General features: G+C 44.7%; 1 protein-coding gene across 1 annotated transcript in view; it reads left to right on the top strand.

The window, feature by feature from the left end:
• The window catches only part of crebbpb (CREB binding lysine acetyltransferase b), a gene marked incomplete at its 5' end in the record, with an annotated part of 86,138 nt that overhangs the window by 48,635 nt on the left and 19,293 nt on the right, over window positions 1-18,210 (top strand). The window contains 6 exons of the mRNA XM_083649853.1: window positions 2,948-3,115; window positions 8,207-8,456; window positions 10,412-10,525; window positions 12,523-12,768; window positions 14,122-14,221; window positions 16,480-16,617. Coding sequence (XP_083505979.1) covers window positions 2,948-3,115; window positions 8,207-8,456; window positions 10,412-10,525; window positions 12,523-12,768; window positions 14,122-14,221; window positions 16,480-16,617 — 1,016 coding nt within the window. The remainder of the gene's footprint in view (window positions 1-2,947; window positions 3,116-8,206; window positions 8,457-10,411; window positions 10,526-12,522; window positions 12,769-14,121; window positions 14,222-16,479; window positions 16,618-18,210) is intronic.

Raw genomic sequence — 18,210 nt, 5'->3', positions numbered from 1 at the left:
TGCGTTGATGTCAAGAGAGGACTGAGGGACGCGATATTTTTTTCCTTTTTTCCCCATGATGGCGAAGGCTAGGCGAAGCCATGACCCGCCCCGCTCTGCCTCTGATTGGCCTAGTGTCAAACGTCCATCCAATCACATTCGCTTGGCTACCCTGCATCTCTTTCCACAGTGCTCAGTGGGTCAGACAGACAGCCGTTCGCTTGCATAGATCGGTCTGCGCAAACCATTGCGGGATTACTCCCCCTTTATAAATTGAAAATATGCGGGAATTCGGTAAAATGTGCGGGATTCCCGCAATCCCGCGCCGAATTTTAAGCCCTGCTTTAGGTGTGGCTAAAGGTGTTTATGATCATCATGCTACGATGATGATCATAGGATGCTGATTGGTGCAAACCACTGGTGGTTCGGATTCAAAACAATAGTTTGGAGCGTGGCAAGATGGATTTGTCATGTGATCGTGATCTTGGTGACCTTGCGTGAATCCAGCTGCCTCGAGTCACAAGGTTAGGTTTGAACCAGGTTACCCTGAAATCTCTCAAGTCTGGAATCTTCCCACCTCAACACTTGTCTCAAACCCGACTTTATAACTGCTCACATGAACTTGTTTTTGTCAGATGTTGTGGTTGAGATAGCGTGATGTGAAGAGGCGTTGTAGCAGGAGTCACTTCCCTTTCCCATGCCGGACGACCAGGCAGCTGTCCACAGAAGAGACAAGAAGGTGCAGCGGCTCCTCAGGACTTCCTCAACACTGTGCTCAATCACAGGACAGGTTGTCCTGGCACCGAAGAATAGTGGTTCTGTGTTCAGTTCAGTTTATAGCCCCTATCACAAGCATGTCTCACAAGGCTTTTACATAGCATCATCACAGTCATATACTACGTGACTGATATGATGCTCTTTTGTGAACATTGGAATTCAATTTTAGGACTGCAGCTATTAATTATTTTAGTTAGCAATTACTCAATTATTGCTGAATCAATCTCATCTACAGATTTTTTTTATATATATTTTATTTTCAATTTTAACAATATATGAACAAAAATGAACAAGCTCAGACACAGGAAAGGAAAAGAGAAAAAAACATGCATATAGTATCGACAGTTATTATTATAATGTGGTGCTGCCATCCATATAGGGTGCTTATGTATTTGTAAGAGATGTCGCACATGTGGTCCCATGCATGGCGTCCAAGAGAAACCAGCAAGGCAAGTCACCCACCGCCCCCAACCTCGTCGAGGTAGGTCAGAAACGGCTCCCAAATAGTTAGAAACCTTTTAAGTGAGTTGGTTCTCGAAGGATCTGAGCCTCTCCATCCTTATAACAGAGATCATGTCCGTCAACCACAGTTGGAAAGAAGGTGAATAGGGGGACTTCCATTCTTTCATAATGAGTTTTTGTCCCCAGTGTCAGAGACTTGTTGCACCGCTGTGGGGAAGCCCAGAGAGATCTCAGAGCAGCCGAAGATGGCGAGTTCTGCCTCCGGCTGAAGGGTTATTTTGTAGGCTGTAGAGTACCAGTCAAATATTTTGGCCCAGAATCCCGCCAGTGAAGGGCAGAACCAGAAGGCATGAGACAGAATGCCCTCTGACTAGCTGCCGTTAGTTATGATTGAGTAACCTTCCAGTGCTCGGACTTGTCTTCTTAACTATATTAGCACATCTTTACTTCCCAAATAAATAGCTGATAAAGGTGGACTGAGAAACACAAAACTGATGCCCTTCAAAAATGCTCTCCGGGGAAAACCCACACAACAGTAAATCAAAAATGTTTCACATTGTATCAGACAACAGCTACTGTCATTGGCCACTGATAAAGTAGCAGTTTCCAAGGTTGCCTTGCTGCACAATGAAGGCAAGCTATGTAGCTGTCCAGTTAGCAAGCTACCCTCGCTTCAGTAGCGTGCTGTACTAATGTGACGTCATTTGCATCAACTTGTGTGATCATCTTTTTGGCTGTTCTGATGTTGGTGCATGGCAGTTACTGCTTTAGTTTGCATAGTGCACAAATCACAATATTAATGTTTGACTGTTGACAGTACTGTAACTGTTCCCATATTGGGTGTGTTTTGGATTTGCCAAATTTAGCCATGTTCAAAACAAAACGTGTCTATAATGAAATGCAACATTAACATTATACCAAAGGCCAAAACAGTCGCCACCGAAATGAAAATTGAACATTTCATAGGTGGCCCATCTTGGTGCTTCCGATTCATGAGACGAAAGGGACTGTCCGTCCGGGCGAGAACTACTGAACAACTCCCTCCCGACTACCAGGAGAAAATCACAAACTTCGGCGAATTCACACAAAGGAAGATCACGGAATATTATAGGAGTGTGAAAACATCCACAATCACCAACGGGTTCCAAAACGCTGGACTGCTGCGGGATGAAGAGGATGACGCCGCCACAGCTGGCGCTGAGGGCCGTCAGAGGCTTCAGAGGCTGTTCGATGCCGACAGTGACGAAGAGGAGTTCGTTGGTTTTGAGTGACAATGAAGGAGAGAGGAGAGTGGTTGACGAAGCCACCCTGAACCTGTTCGTTTCCGACACTGAAGATGAGGACTTTGGTGGTTTCAGTACGCAGGAAGAAGAGGAAGACGAGGATTAGTGACTTGACTTCTCTGGTTACAGCCGTTTGCTGCACATATAGCCTATTGTTGTGTGATTTTGTCTGGGGATTAGTGACCTGACTTTTGTTTTGTTTTGTTGAAATGTTAATAAATGGGAGCTTCCCCAAACAGCCATCTCTTTCACGACATTCCTCTCTGTGCACGAACCCTTTCATATGGTAATTAAACATCAAAACACCCGCGGCTTATAGTCCGGTGCGGCTTATATATGTAAAAAACAGTCAATTTTGGTGCTGCGGCTTATATACCGGTGCGCCTTATAGTCCGGAATTTACGGTAAGTCCTCTCTGACCACCCTCTGTCCTGTCTGCTCTGTAGATGGGGATGTCTGGAGCTCCATTTGGCCAGCAGTATGGTCAGGCTGGGGTGCAGCAGATGGGGTCAGCGGGGGTCAACTCCCAGCAGCTCCAGAACAAGACGGGCCTTCCCAACAACCTGCCCCAATTCCCCACAGAGCTGAAGGGAGCTGGGAGTGTGCCGAACCTGGTGAGTGTCATCGGCCTCTTTCGTTTCAGGTTAATCACAGGGAAAGAAAAGAAAATGTCAGCTTCTGGGCCAAATGTGACCACATCCACACCCTGTTCCACCTGCCTGTTGCGCCTTACATTGTACACCTACATTGGCATGCCAGATGCATTGAAAGATAATGAAATAAAATTAATAAAAATGCGTGCCAATAATTGTAGGGGCCATATGAAATCCGTTTAATTTTTCCCCAAGTTCATTTAATTTTTCCCCCAAATTCTGTTTAGTTTAGGGGTTAGGATATATATTAGGGCTGGGTATCGCCACTGACATCCCGATACACAAGGTCCCAAGTCGATACGATTTCCGATACGATTCGATATCGATATTTTAGTTACAATACCAGTTTTGCTTTGATAATGGAAGAAATTCTCAAAGACCTAATGCTGTAAATTGTACAAGGAACCCTCTAACCTGGTACATTATTAAAAAATATTAATATTTACATTAAGAATTGACAATAAAGCAAGCAGTTACATCATGTAATTCTTTTTTATTTAAACATGACCAACATAGTCATTCAACGTCTTATCTTTCTTTACAGTCTTCTGTCTCTTTCTTTACAGTCTTCTGTGAGAACCCAAACAAATTTATTGTCCACTATACAACAGAATCATTGAACAGCAGCATGTTGTAAACAGTGTTTCATAAAGTATAAATGCTTTGTAAATAAAATAAAATAAAATACAGCTCATGAACATTTCCAGTTCACAAACATTATAGTGCAAACAGATTTGAGGTCTGTACATCTGGCTCATGGTGCATGCACAATGCACATGTAGCCTACAGTATTTATGTTTTTGTTTCAACTACAAACATAAATAAACGTCAACTTGAAACTGTTTTAACTACCACACACAGCCTATAATATTATAGCCTATGTTTATAAAAAAAAAAAAAAATGCGTTTTAAAAGATCGATACTGGGATTTATGTATCGATACTTGTTCCTTCACATGAATATCGATTCAATATCGATATATCGATTTTTTTAACCCAGCCCTAATATGTATGTATATATGACTTTGCTCTCTCAGGCAGCCTGTTTGACATGCCCCCCCCCCCCCCCCCCATATTTTATTTTATAATTTTCAGAACATAGAAAAAAAACAGGCTCAGACAAAAAACAAACAAAACATACATATACCAACATTAATATTACAAAATGGCGCTACCAGCCGCATCAAGTTCCCATGTGCTTGTAAGAAATGTGGTCCATGAGAAGTCAGTTGAGCAAGTTACTTGTCGTTCTTAACCTCATCTAAGTAGGCTAGAAATGGGTCCCAGATGATTGTGAATTTCCTACATGAATTGGTCCTCAGGAACTGGAGTCTCTCCATATGTATAACCGAGACCATGTCTGTCAGCCACAGCTGAAAAGAAAGCCTGTTTGACATGTTGATCAAAGTGAATACCAAGTTATGGGGTGACGTAAAGCCCCAGACACACCGAGCCAACAGTCGACTGTCGGCCATGTCTGGGCGTCTGTTGCTCGAATATTTGCGGCGTGTCCCGCTAGTGTGCTTTGACGGCGGCTTATCGGCGTTGGGTCGTTGGTGAGAAAAATCACTCTGATTGTCTGGTCAGGGGTAGAGAAATCACTCTGATTGGCTGGTCAGGGGTAGAGAAATCACTCTGATTGGCTGGTCAGGGGTAGAGAAATCACTCTGATTGGCTGGTCAAGGGTAGCGAAACAGGAGCGAGGGCACTCAAAACGCTCTGCCCATTTTCCAAATTCATCCCATCTGATAATTCCAAAGCACAGATATTTTTTACGACGACGTGCTTTTGGAAAGTCCCTCGAGCCTCTCGCTGCCTGATATCAACCATTTAGTGCTGTTTCACCTTCACGTCTTCCTTTCTCCCATAAGCAACAGACCAGACAAGTGCTGACAAAGCCAGAGCCATTTGCAACTTTTTATCAGACATGTTCTCGATTAGAAGTAGCTACATTACGAAGCCGTTTAAAGTCGAGCTGAACCCAAAAATGACTTTTCTTTTCTTTTAGTTCAAATACCTGGGTATGCAGTGCACCTATTTAATAATGTATGCAAAAAAGAATCACAAAAATCTAATTTCTTTAGTTTTTCACACTTTTTCACATCAAAAGTTCATTTTTCAAGATTTCATTGATAACAGTAATCTACAGTTTGCTGACGTCACCTAGTACTATCAAATTTCTACCCCATTTCAACCAATCATATCACGACATGGCAGCTGTCAATCAAATCTTCATTTCAGGATAATTTTCTCTTCCAAAGGAAGTAGAAAATGGCGCATAGTGCCTGTCATCTGGCAGAATTCCTATCCCATAAACTAACTACTAACATGGCCAATTGTATGAAACATGAACAAAAAACAATAATCTCTAAGAATGCAAAGAAATGTAACTGGCTCGTTAAAACGCGCATTCCAGGAATATCGTATTTACAGAAATAGCGTAAAAGGCGCGCGCTTGAGAGCGTGGTTGTCAGGGGTCGCCCCTCGGAGATTCCAGGCGCGCGGGCAGCACCCATGCATCGGATTGTCCGCTCGCTCCGCACGAAGCAGGTGGCTGCCTGGTACTCCGCGGATCCCACTCGCATAGCATGACAACACGCTGAATCCCACTCGATTTGGGGGTGCAACACGCCAGGATTGGCCAATGCCAAAGCCAGTCCCCAGAATCAGTCAAATCAAATCATCGACACCCTATATGCTCCACCTCTCAACCCTGTCATCTCAGACAAGATTTGTTTTCAGTCTCTGACGCCCGCGCTATTGCATTCCGTTCCGGTTCATTTCGATCACAGGTTGAGAGGCGGGTCATAGTAATATGTCGATGATTTTATTTGACAATTCTGGGGACTGGATTGGGCTTTGGTCAATCCTGGAGTGTTCGGCCTCCAAATCGAGTGGGATTCAGCGTGTTGTGGCGCTCTCCTCGGGAAGAGCCTGCTGACGCAAGGTTAGTGGCTGAGTGGAGCTCAGCGAGCCGCAGGCAGCCAGCTGCTTGGCGAGTGGAGAGTGCAGCCTGTCGGCCTGGAATCTCCGAGGTGCGACCCCTGACAACCAGCAGGCTCTCAAGCGTGCCTTTATCGCTGCTGTAAATACGATATCCCTGGAATACGCGTTTTAACGAGCCAGTTACATTTCTTTGCGTTCTTAGACATTACCGTTTTTGTTTTTTGTTCATGTTTCATATAATTGGCCAAGTTAGTATTTAGTTTATGGGATAGGAATTCTGCCAGATGACAGGCACTAGGCGGCATTTTCTCTTTCTTTTGGAAGAGAAAATTATCCTGAAATGAAGATTTGATTGACAGCTGCCATGTCGTGATATGATTGGTTGAAATGGGGTAGAAATTTGATAGCACTAGGTGACGTCAGCAAACTGTAGATTACTGTTATCAATGACATCTTGAAAAATGAACTTTTGATGTGAAAAAGTGTGAAAAACTAAAGAAATTCGATTTTTGTGATTTTCTTTTTGCATACATTATTAAATAGGTGCACTGCATACCCAGGTATTTGAACTAAAAGAAAAGAAAAGTCATTTTTGGGTTCAGCTCGACTTTAAGGGTCCCACGCAAGACTGATCCCCCCCTCTCAAAACACCACAAACCTCGACAATGGAATCGTTTCTCTAGGCCTATTTTACTATTATGAAATCATTTAGGTTACTAGTACTACAATAATTAGATCTACTTTTGATTTTGATAATTAGGCCTTTTATCAATTCTTGCCAAATGATGGAAAATGTTGCAATATTCCATGTTTTACAGTTGATTCCATTTTTATTACCAAATTCCATGATTCCGTCCGTTTTTTATCCATTTAGCAGAAATCACATGGCCCTACAAAAGCAGTGGAACAGTAAATATGGCTATACAGTATGTGTGCTCTTTAGGCTGTTTCAGCTGGATACATTATGCATTTGATCCTGGCACCTCTTAGCTTCAATTGTTTTCCTTTTTGTATTAAAAGTGGTTCCCCTCTTAAATTTCTAGTGTTTTTCCTTCTACACACCCTCCATGGTTGTACAGATACATATTGAACACAGTTTATGAGTTTCAGAAGGTGCTATGAAATTCATGCAGGCGAAACATTTGTTATAAGGCTGCCCACTCAAAATATTGTAAAGCATTGATACTAACTGTGCAGCAGGGAGAGGGATATTCTTTCCAGACATATAGTAAACACAGGGCCAGTGGGCAGCATGCAAATCTCACCGAGGAACAGGAAAGAGACTTAGCGAAGACAGGAAGTAGTGCCGGTCCTTTTTATATTTGTAAAAGCTAAAAAGATGGATTTCCTACATGTTATATACAGTTTGTTCTCTCTCATTTGACTGAAATTATCTTTTGAAGTTGTGTGTGTGAGATGTCACAGGGTTTTCCACGAGTGCATACAATGTCCAGCTGGGTGAAAGTAGTTGCCAGCCGGGGACCTGGAGGGTGGGGGGATTGCTGCTCAACAACGTGCCCTAAAGTTGTCTATCACACATTTTTTAAGGCATTTTTTTAATGCTTTTAAGGCTCTATTATTTATTATGTATTATTTATTTAAAGTAAACAGGGTAACAAACTTGCATTTACATTTGACATTTTGCAAACTTGCATTTACATTTCACAGCAAGATGGAAAATAAAGCATTCAAAAAAAGCTGAAGCACAATGTCCTTTTTCTTTACAATTCAGCCTTTGGTTATCTTCCTCATCATCCATCTACAGATGGATGATGATCCACAGGTCTTTTATGGCTTGGTTGATCTGATACTTGTTGCTTTGAATTCCAGTCAATTCCATATAATCTCACAAGCAAGGGGACATATCTGAGAGCATGAGACAGGCAAAATAAAAATACATGGTGCTTTACCAATCATCTTGGCCTTTTCAGTCCCTGTGGAGATGTTCACCGGTTCCTTAACTTCTCTAGACTTGCCTCCACTTTACACAGACCTCTCATCTCCTGCCTTAATCATATCTTATGTATTCCTCTTATGCGTGATATGTACTGGTTCCTTTTGGATTTACAACCTGAACGTCTAATATGTGCACGCTCTCCATCTCCAGGCCCAGATGCAGCAGTCGGTGGGCATGGTGGGGGTAGGCGGCGGCGTGTCGGCGGGGGCAGGGCCCACGGCCGACCCCGAGAAGCGCAAACTGATCCAGCAGCAGCTGGTCCTGCTGCTGCACGCACACAAGTGCCAGCGGAGAGAGCAGGCCAACGGGGAGCTGAGGGCCTGCGCCCTGCCGCACTGCCGCACCATGAAGAACGTCCTCAACCACATGACGCACTGCCAGGCCGGCAAGTCCTGCCAGGGTGAGTCAGGCCACGCCTTCTCTCATTTGTTTTTGCGGGGCCTGGGAATAAAAATGAAATAAAGTAAAACGAGAAGTGCACTAGTCGGGACAGCGCAGACCTCCGCCAAGGCCCGCGTCCCCCCCCCAGCTACTCCCCCTAAAGGTGCGTTCACACCGACCTATTAAGGTTTGTCGCTGGCGTCGAGTTTACATACAAAGTCAATGCAAACGAGCGATTGAGCGTATATTCGCCTGGGAGAATAATCGCTGGGCGTCCGAGCGGCAGAGACAGAGCGATAGGGAGAAAATACGCTCGTCGCTCAAGATGAAATATTCCAACTCCAGCGAAAATACGCTGGCATCAGTCGCTCGCTGTTCAATGCTGATTGGCTGCCGTGTGAGAGCGAGTCAAGGATCACTCTGGCTTGGAACAAACCGCTGGTTTATTGTGTGGCAACAAACCACATTGACAGGCTGACAGCTGACATGAAGTGAAGTCTGTACTACCGGTATGCGCAGCTCGCATTAGGAGCACGCTGATAGGCTTAGCTTGTAAACAATGATGGTGGCTCGTAGTGGACAAACAGCATGACATTGCGTAACGTTATATCCCCCACATGTCCGTCATTTCGTGTGCCTGTTGATGAGCAATTTAAACAGAGCGACAGAGCGATTCCAAAGGGTTGACTTGAGCGACAGAGCGAAAAATAAATATCTCTGTGTGAACGCACCTTAACTCTCTACGACCTTAATACCCCTAGCAACATCCCCTTTTCTCTAGCCCCGCCCCCCTTTCCTGACCCTGACCCCTCCCCCAATGTCCACATATACCTAGCCACTCCCCCTACCCACCCCTGGAAACCCAACTCACTACAACCTTCGATGTGCTAGGTGCTACACATCAGTGACGGATGAGTACATGAGCCAAACTCTCAGTACGATGTCGGAGGCTCTGTTGTAACTGTGGGAATAGAGTGCTGCTGCGTGGCGTGTTTTTGTAGGCGACCCCGGTCATTAGCATTGCGCTGGGTTCCATCGTCTCAAAGTTGGGATTTTTGAACGGGTTTTTGGTTTTTGAAGCATAAATGCGATCGCCGGAAATCGTGATAGCCAGAAAATGATGCACAACTAATTGTCGGAGAGCAACATGTAGGAGGAAGTAGACGGATGCTAAGCAAGGATTGGTGGATCGCTATGTGGCAAATCATCAGTTAATTAATTAGCATGAATTGAAAATGATTTGCATGAATTTTAGATTTCAATCATCTTTAGCCACGGTTTTTATAAAAGCACCAATCTGCTCAGCGCTGTGCTTTGGAGTCTCTCTTTACTAGTAGTACTAGAGTCGAGAGAGTCGAGCCACTTGAGCCATTCAGTCCCAAACGTCCCAGTGACTGAGAACATCAGCAGACATCCATTTAAATCTTGTTTAAAACCTCTGTCGTGGTGCTTATTCCAAACGTAAACAGTGGAGTGGCTCTCGTCTCCATTTCCTTGTCTGCCTAGGTGGTTAGCAGCTTCCTCCTGACAGCTATAGACATAAAAGTGGTCCCCCAGAGGTCAATGACCTAAGTTTCACCTCTGATATTCATACTGGTAATGTTGCTTTAAGCTCATGGTAAGTGGTAGGATGTGTCATAGCATTGGATCTGTTGGCTGTTTATGGTTTTATAACATAGACTCAATTGCTTTTACATAGCTGTTAGCACATTCTACCCGTTGTTTCGTTTCGTTTTGTTTTGTTTTTTCTATGTATGCTAACTGCTATGTATTTGAATTTGACATGGTGCTGTTTTGAGCCATCTTATCAAGTCATTTTGTAGTCCCAAGTCTTGTCTTCATTCACTTGATTTATTGATCAGAGTGAGAGTCTTCATTGTCACCCTATATCCTCCTCTGGTACCTTGTCGGATCCTGCTGAACGTCTGGTCAGCGCGCCCCTCACTCTGCCTCTCTTCTTCTGTTCCCCTCCAGTGGCTCACTGTGCATCATCCAGACAGATCATCTCCCACTGGAAGAACTGCACGCGGCAGGACTGTCCCGTCTGCCTGCCTCTGAAGAACGCCAGTGACAAGAGGAACCAGCAGCGTGAGTTAGCACCACCATCACTACTTCAACCTGCGCTCTTTTTACGCTTGTCAAATGTGCATCAGAAGCTCTTGGGAAACATGTGGACTAAGCTTACAGTTAAAACAATTGTAATGACAGAACTGTATACATGGTTCCTAGGGCAGACATGTGGTGCTTTTTCATCCACATATTTGAGGTTATTTTTGAAAAGGAAGTCCCTTAAAGAACGGTAAACTATTGAACAAAGCAGCGTAATTGGAGGGCAGTCCACTCAGCAAGTGAACTTCAGTCTCTTGTCCGTGTGGCTCGGCATGAAATTGTGCCCCCTGCAGGCGGTTTGCCCTGCCACAGCTCTGTGCTGGCTCGCAGAGCAGCGGAGAGGATTCCTCTAGAAAGGCTGGGCCTGTAATCTGACACCCAGGGGAGGGTCTCTGTGGCTCTGCTATCAGTGGGGGCAGGGCCCTGGGACAGCCTGCTCTCTGATTGGCCAAAGGCCCTATGACAGATTTAAATCCCCCACAGAAGCAGCATGCTCGCTGTCAGCACTCAACACAGCAGGGAGCAGTGCAGGGATCTCAGACTGAGATGCACTGAGAGAAGTTTAGAACTACAACAGCATAGCTGTGAGGAATATCTTCTTTCTTAACGCTATATCTCAATTTGATCTTACTTTTATTCTACCATTATATTCATTTTGGTTTTCATCCTACAATTATAACATTGTTTACTTTGTTTGCGATTTTCCACCTCTGTTCTCCTACAGAATTTAACCCCTGTTTATTATTGTTTTATTATTTCAGTTAATAATTTGAGTATTCTGCTTTTATTTTGTCTGTCTAAACTCTGATTTTAAAGGTGCTATACAAATAAAGTTATTATTATTATTATTATTAACAACAATAATAATAATATATTTAATGATATTCAAATTACAAGTGGAAAGTTCACTCACCTTAATTATTTTATATAATATATATGTATATGTAGTATATGTTTATATATGTGTATATGTATAGTATCTATATGTATATATATATGTATATGTATGCATATATATATATATATATATATATATATATATATATATATATATATATACATATACACACACACACACACACACACACACACACACACACACACATACATACATACATACAGTGGGAAACCACAGAGGGAGACATTGGAGAGAAGGTTAACCAGCAGAGGCACACGTGTTGCTTCAGACTCAGCTTAACTACTCCACCAGCTCTGGGCACAAATTTAATTTAATTTTACTTTTAACACGTTCACTGCCGTGGACGAGATATCTCGTCAAGCAGAAACCAACGGTTGACTGCCGTGGACGAGATATCTCGTCAAAAAAAAAAACACGGAGCATAAATAAGACCAGAATCGCAAAAGCTTCATCAAAGCTCTCAAACGAAACCCCAAGAAACGAGCGAGCCCATCCAGACTCGCCCAAAGAGCGGCCGCCAGCAGACAGGCAGCAGCAGCAGCAGCAACTCGCTTGTGACACGCCCGCTGCAGAGCCACGGAGGAAGGAGGAGAACACACACGGAGGGAGGAGTTTGAAAGAGAGGGGGGTTTCCTGCTGTTATGGAGGAAATTACTGTTCAAAACTATTGTTTAGATGTCTGACGTCTTACTGATGCCAAAAATGAATGGTTAAAGTGACTGTTCTATCGAATTTCACAAAAAGCCATTTATCTCAGCTTAAATTTTCAGATGCTGAAACCATGCTGTATTCAACTGCTAATGCCCACATAACTACTAACTCACAACAAGCACACATTCTATTAGTTCTTTTGAGATATTTTGTGTTCACAAAATCCTAACAGAAAATAATCCTCGGGTCTTGAAAGATGAGCCAGAATCCTCAAAAAAACCCTTTGGCAGAAGCTACCTACAGTAAAAAAAAAAACGGCTGGCAGTGAATGTGTTAATATAATTATTTTTTTCTGAATCTTTCCAAACCTCTTACTTACTTCCCCCTCTCTTCTTTTCACCGGCAGCCATGCTGAGTTCTCCTGGGCCCGGCGTGCAGAGCGCCATCGGCACGGTGGGGCTGGGCCAACCCAGCGCCACGGCCATCAACAGCGCTGCCACGCACATCGACCCGAGCTCCATGCAGAGGGCCTACGCTGCCCTGGGCCTGCCCTACGGGAACCAGTCCCCTGGCCATGTCCAGGGACAGGGTCCCGCCCTGCAGAACACCCAGGGCCCCCAGCACCAACAGCTGCGGAACCTCAACACACTAGGTAGGGGACACAACTAAAGTAATGGACTTCACTAGGAGGTTTTTCAGATTCACTTTAATCTCCACAGTCAGTAATCAGATTACATACTGTACAAGGAATTTGACTTAGTGCAAGTATGCAAGGGAAGGTCACATCAAAAGTAGAAGACAAAAACAATATAGAAAGACAATCAACAAAAGGTTTAAGGTGCAGTCCTTTAAAGTGATGATGATGGGCAGGGGGAGGGTGTTACCAAGCCGGCTGTGCAAAGCTGTGTGGGTATAGAAGCTTATGTGCTGTGCTTACAATATAGACACTGCTGCTCAAACTTTTCACTGCATATCCTATTTAAAGTGTAACTTACCCCCAAAACACTTTTTTCAGCTTTTAACCAATATATATGGCTTTTGGGGTGGTATGTGAAGGATTCTGGTCAAAATCTCCACATTTGAGACCAATCTGTTACAATTTTACAAACCCCTATCATTTCAGCAGCATAAGTTCCCTCTATGGGTTCAAACCTGCTTTTTTGTGTGCCCTCAAATGAATGGGAGATTTGGTACATCGTGACATCACGGTGGTATTTGCGCGTGCTCCACTCATGTGAGAAATTGTTTTTTTTCCCCCCATGTGATTATTACTGTAGTTCACGCGGCGCGAGCCCTTTAAGAGCAGTGCATCTATGGGTAATCGCCTACTGTGGCTAATATTAGCCGCTAGTTAGTTATGTTACATGGCAGTAAAACGCCACTGAATGGCCAAATTGATATAACTTTTAACCATTTCGAGTAACACTGTTTCCATACCGATCACCAGCGTTAGTTTTTGTTTATAACGTGGCTGTATTGATCATTTATCGTTCTCTATCTCTGATACAATGAAAATACTGGGAGGCGGGCCATAGCGTCTCTGTCGATGATTTGATTTGACAGTTCTGGGCACTGGTGGCGTGTTCCACCCCCAAATCGATTGTGTTCTGGCGCAGAGCGAGTGGGTTTCAGGACGAAACAGTCTCGAGTCACTTACGTTAACTTTAGAGCAGTGCAGTAAATACAATATTCTTGGAATGCGAGTTTAACTAAACAGTTACATGTCCTCTGCATTCTACAACAAATAAAGACATTACAATTTGTTTTGTTTAGTATCTTACATACTTATTGGCCAACTTATGATAGTTTATTCTGCCAGGGTACAGAAGGGAGTATAGGCGGCCATCTTGCCTGCAGAGTTTTCAAATCAAGTAGAATACCGTTTTGCAAGAAATCTGGGGGGGTCAGTCCCCCTTTAATGATATCATCCATTTCAACCACATATATCTGCTACTGCTCTACTTGTTTCTGTCTGTGTCTCATCCCTTTGCTTGATGTTTATCAGGCACTAATCAGATGAGCCAGATGGCAGGAGGCATGGGTGTCGCGTCTTCAGACCAGGCTGGCATGCACTCCGATTCCTCTCTACCTTCCACACTCAGCAAGTGAGTCCACTCGTCCTTCCTTGCAGCATACTACATACAGCAGACCTGTTTGTCTACAGGACACCTACTCTTCTGAATGTCTTCTTCTGAGACATTCAGGCTGCCAGAGTCAATGTCATCATTTTAAATCACTTCTTAAGACCTATTTCTACAGATATGCTTTTCTTTAATGATGTGTCTCCTTCTACCATCCCCCCCTCTATGGTGCTTTAATTGCTGTAATATTACCATAACCACCAGGGTTTGTTTGTACCCCGACTCCCACCCATATGGCTCTGGCTTTATCTTTAACACCGTCCTCTTCTTTTCTTGTATAACCTTGCTTCTGTCTTGATTGTGAAGCATTTTGTAAACATGTTGTGATTATTAAATCCAAGAATGCCAAGACGATAGTTTTTTCCATGTGGGGAATGTTCTTCCCAAGTTGTCTTGGGCAGAACAAACTTGTTAAGAAAGTAACCGGAGGGAACACATCTTTACACTTTCAGATGGGTTGTGTGTTTGATGCTGCGCTGGCTCTGTGCTGTAGACTGTCCAGTGTCCAGTGGCTCTGTGCTGTAGACTGTCCAGTGTCCACTGGCTCTGTGCTGTAGACTGTCCAGTGTCCACTGGCTCTGTGCTGTAGACTGTCCAGTGTCCACTGGCTCTGTGCTGTAGACTGTCCAGTGTCCACTGGCTCTGTGCTGTAGACTGTCCAGTGTCCACTGGCTCTGTGCTGGAGACTGTCCACTGGCTCTGTGCTGTAGACTGTCCAGTGTCCACTGGCTCTGTGCTGTAGACTGTCCAGTGTCCACTGGCTCTGTGCTGGAGACTGTCCAGTGTCCACTGGCTCTGTGCTGTAGACTGTCCACTGGCTCTGTGCTGGAGACTGTCCACTGGCTCTGTGCTGGAGACTGTCCACTGGCTCTCTGCTGGAGACTGTCCAGTGTCCACTGGCTCTGTGCTGGAGACTGTCCACTGGCTCTCTGCTGGAGACTGTCCACTGGCTCTGTGCTGGAGACTGTCCAGTGTCCACTGGCTCTGTGCTGGAGACTGTCCAGTGTCCACTGGCTCTGTGCTGGAGACTGTCCACTGGCTCTGTGCTGGAGACTGTCCACTGGCTCTGTGCTGGAGACTGTCCACTGGCTCTGTGCTGGAGACTGTCCAGTGTCCACTGGCTCTCTGCTGGAGACTGTCCACTGGCTCTGTGCTGGAGACTGTCCAGTGTCCACTGGCTCTGTGCTGGAGACTGTCAACTGGCTCTGTGCTGGAGACTGTCCACTGGCTCTGTGCTGGAGACTGTCCACTGGCTCTGTGCTGGAGACTGTCCACTGGCTCTGTGCTGGAGACTGTCCACTGGCTCTGTGCTGGAGACTGTCCACTGGCTCTGTGCTGGAGACCGTCCACTGGCTCTGTGCTGGAGACTGTCCACTGGCTCTGTGCTGGAGAGTGTCCACTGGCTCTGTGCTGGAGACTGTCCACTGGCTCTGTGCTGGAGAACATGAAGCTTGGTGCTGGCTCCACCATCAGTAAACTTTCAGGATCTTTTACGTGTTCTTTGTACTTTAACCATCAGATATGATGTCAAAGCCATCATGGAGGACACAAGAACGCTCTTTGAGAAAGAGTTCATCTTAGAGCAGCGCTATAGACCTTATTCGCTAACCCCAGACAGCGCCATATTGTTGACATACCGTCCTGCAGCTGACAACTATAGTAACGGCCTTATTGTCGTTTCTGTTCCATTACAAAATAGCGATAGTGATGACAGCAATAAAAAAACCAGAGTTGTTGTTTGTATGCAGCCGTTAATGCCTGTAATAATAAACAAAAGAAAAAACGAGGTGAACAGACTTTGCTGTGAGGAGCTGTCAGAAAGTTTGACCTGTCCTAACTATCCACACATCTCCTGTGCTGCTGACATATCCTCAGTCTCGCTCCCTTCACGTCTGAGGATGGTAGAGATAGAAACAAACCACGGGGACTTTATTGCTGTCATTACTACAGCCATGCCTAACGCAGGTCACCATCCGAACACAATTGGAACGATGCAGGTAACGCTAACGGCGGCTAGCTTTCCCGATAAACGCTGCTCTCACATAGGTTGTCACAAGAGCTGCAGCGCTATGTCGAGAACATGGCGGCAGTGGGCGTGCGTACGTGAGTGATGTCAATTGAATAAGGTCTATACCAAATTAAGTTACCATATCCCCCAGTTGGAGTGAATGAAAGCATGACTTTGCAGTTCATAACACACTGACCTCCTCTCTCCCCTCCAGTCAGCTGATGCCGGATGGGTCCGTGGCGGGAGGCATGGGGAACCTTCCCACTGCCACCCCTCTCTCTGCCACCGGGGTGAGGAAGAACTGGCACGAGCACGTCACTCAGGACCTGCGCACCCACCTGGTGCACAAACTGTAAGTCGCAACAACTAAACCGAGACGTACGAAGAAGCCTCAGGCTTTCATCTACCTAAACACATTCTACCTCGCCATACCAAGTCATCGGTGGATTCTGCATTTCATTTTCCTCTCCATCTCTTCATCTCTCCCCCTACCCGTGTCACCTGTTGCAAATGGCATCTAGCGCTTACAATACTCGCTCTGCTCAACACATCCTCCTAAAGAGTCCAAAAACAAACACTGTACTTGGTCAAAGCTCGTTCAGGGCTGCTGCTGCCAGTGACTGGGACAACCTACAGAAAACACTCAAACTGAACACTTTTATGCCTGAAGTCAGCATTCAATGGACATCCTCACTGACTCCTGCAACTGTTTCTCAACCCAGTAACACCCCCAACCCCCTCCCTGTCTGTTGGCTGATTGGTGTCTGTCCCTTTCATGTTGCCCCTCCCACTGCTATCTTTGCTTTTTGCCTCCCGCTCGTCTGTCTTATCGTGCATTCCTTTATAACTGGGAACTGGTAATCTTACGACTTCAAATGTCATGAGCTGGGCGGTGACGTCACCAGAGCTGGAATTTCCCATTCCAAAGTCGTAGGAGCCTCAGCAGCCCCGACCTCAAAAATCCAAGATGGCTGCTCTGCGCAACAACAGTAGTTCTAATCATAGTAATGTTGTTTAGCACTTCTGTTTTGTTTGTGTCTCATTAAATCAGCTGTTAACACAACACTGCCTAACTGCTATCTGTGTGGACATGAGGCTGCAGTGTTTGTATGCGCAAAATGCCGCGAAATGCCATGTTGTCAATTGTTATTGCTAACAATGGCTAGCCTGGCTAGCGACTGGATCTGACCAGTGAACAGTGAACTTCCCAGCTCTAGTTTTCTGCAATTGGAGCGCTAACAAAACGGATGTCACGTCATTTCGCCTCCACATCCCAGTTATTTTGCGATAAAGGAACGCACAATTAATGCATGTGTGCTACTCTTTGTTTTCTGTTCTTCTTCTACTGTTCTGCTTGTTGTCGTGAGTTTATGTAAGTGGAATATATGCTGCAAATGTTATGACTGTATATTGCTTGATTGGTATATTTGGATGTGTGTCCCTTTTAGGGCTGTCACTTTCTCCCAAAATAAAGTTCGAGCGAACTTCGAATTGCCCGCAAAATGTTCGAATATATTCAAAGTGTTTTGGTTAATTAATTATTTTTATTTTTATTTATTTTTTGCAGGCCAGGCCACCGGGCATCGGCCCGACGTGCCCGATTATGCAGTCCGCGCCTGCCGGTTACATCGTATAAATATATATACCGGTAATATAATATAAAATATTAAAAGAATATAAAAAAAAATCCTCAGCTGTCCTCATGGTCCAGTCAGTCAGCTCCTCTCCGCTGCTGTGTTCGCTTGGACGCTCACAGTCACAACACTGCCTCACAAACTTGGCTGCATCCAACTCGAGACAACTTTTCAGACCCTGGAGACAATCTTTCTCAGAAGAGACTAACGCGACAAATCTGGAGACTTTTTCTGACATGGGATTAACATTACCAGCAAGCAGCAGTTGGTTAATTTTGGTTAATTAAAAATAAATAAATAATTAATAAATA

Source organism: Poromitra crassiceps (assembly GCF_964638095.1).
Source record: "Poromitra crassiceps genome assembly, chromosome: 13".
NCBI classification, from domain to species: domain Eukaryota; kingdom Metazoa; phylum Chordata; class Actinopteri; order Beryciformes; family Melamphaidae; genus Poromitra; species Poromitra crassiceps.
The sequence above is the reverse complement of the archived record's forward strand: the minus strand, read 5'-3'. Positions and strand labels throughout refer to the sequence as shown.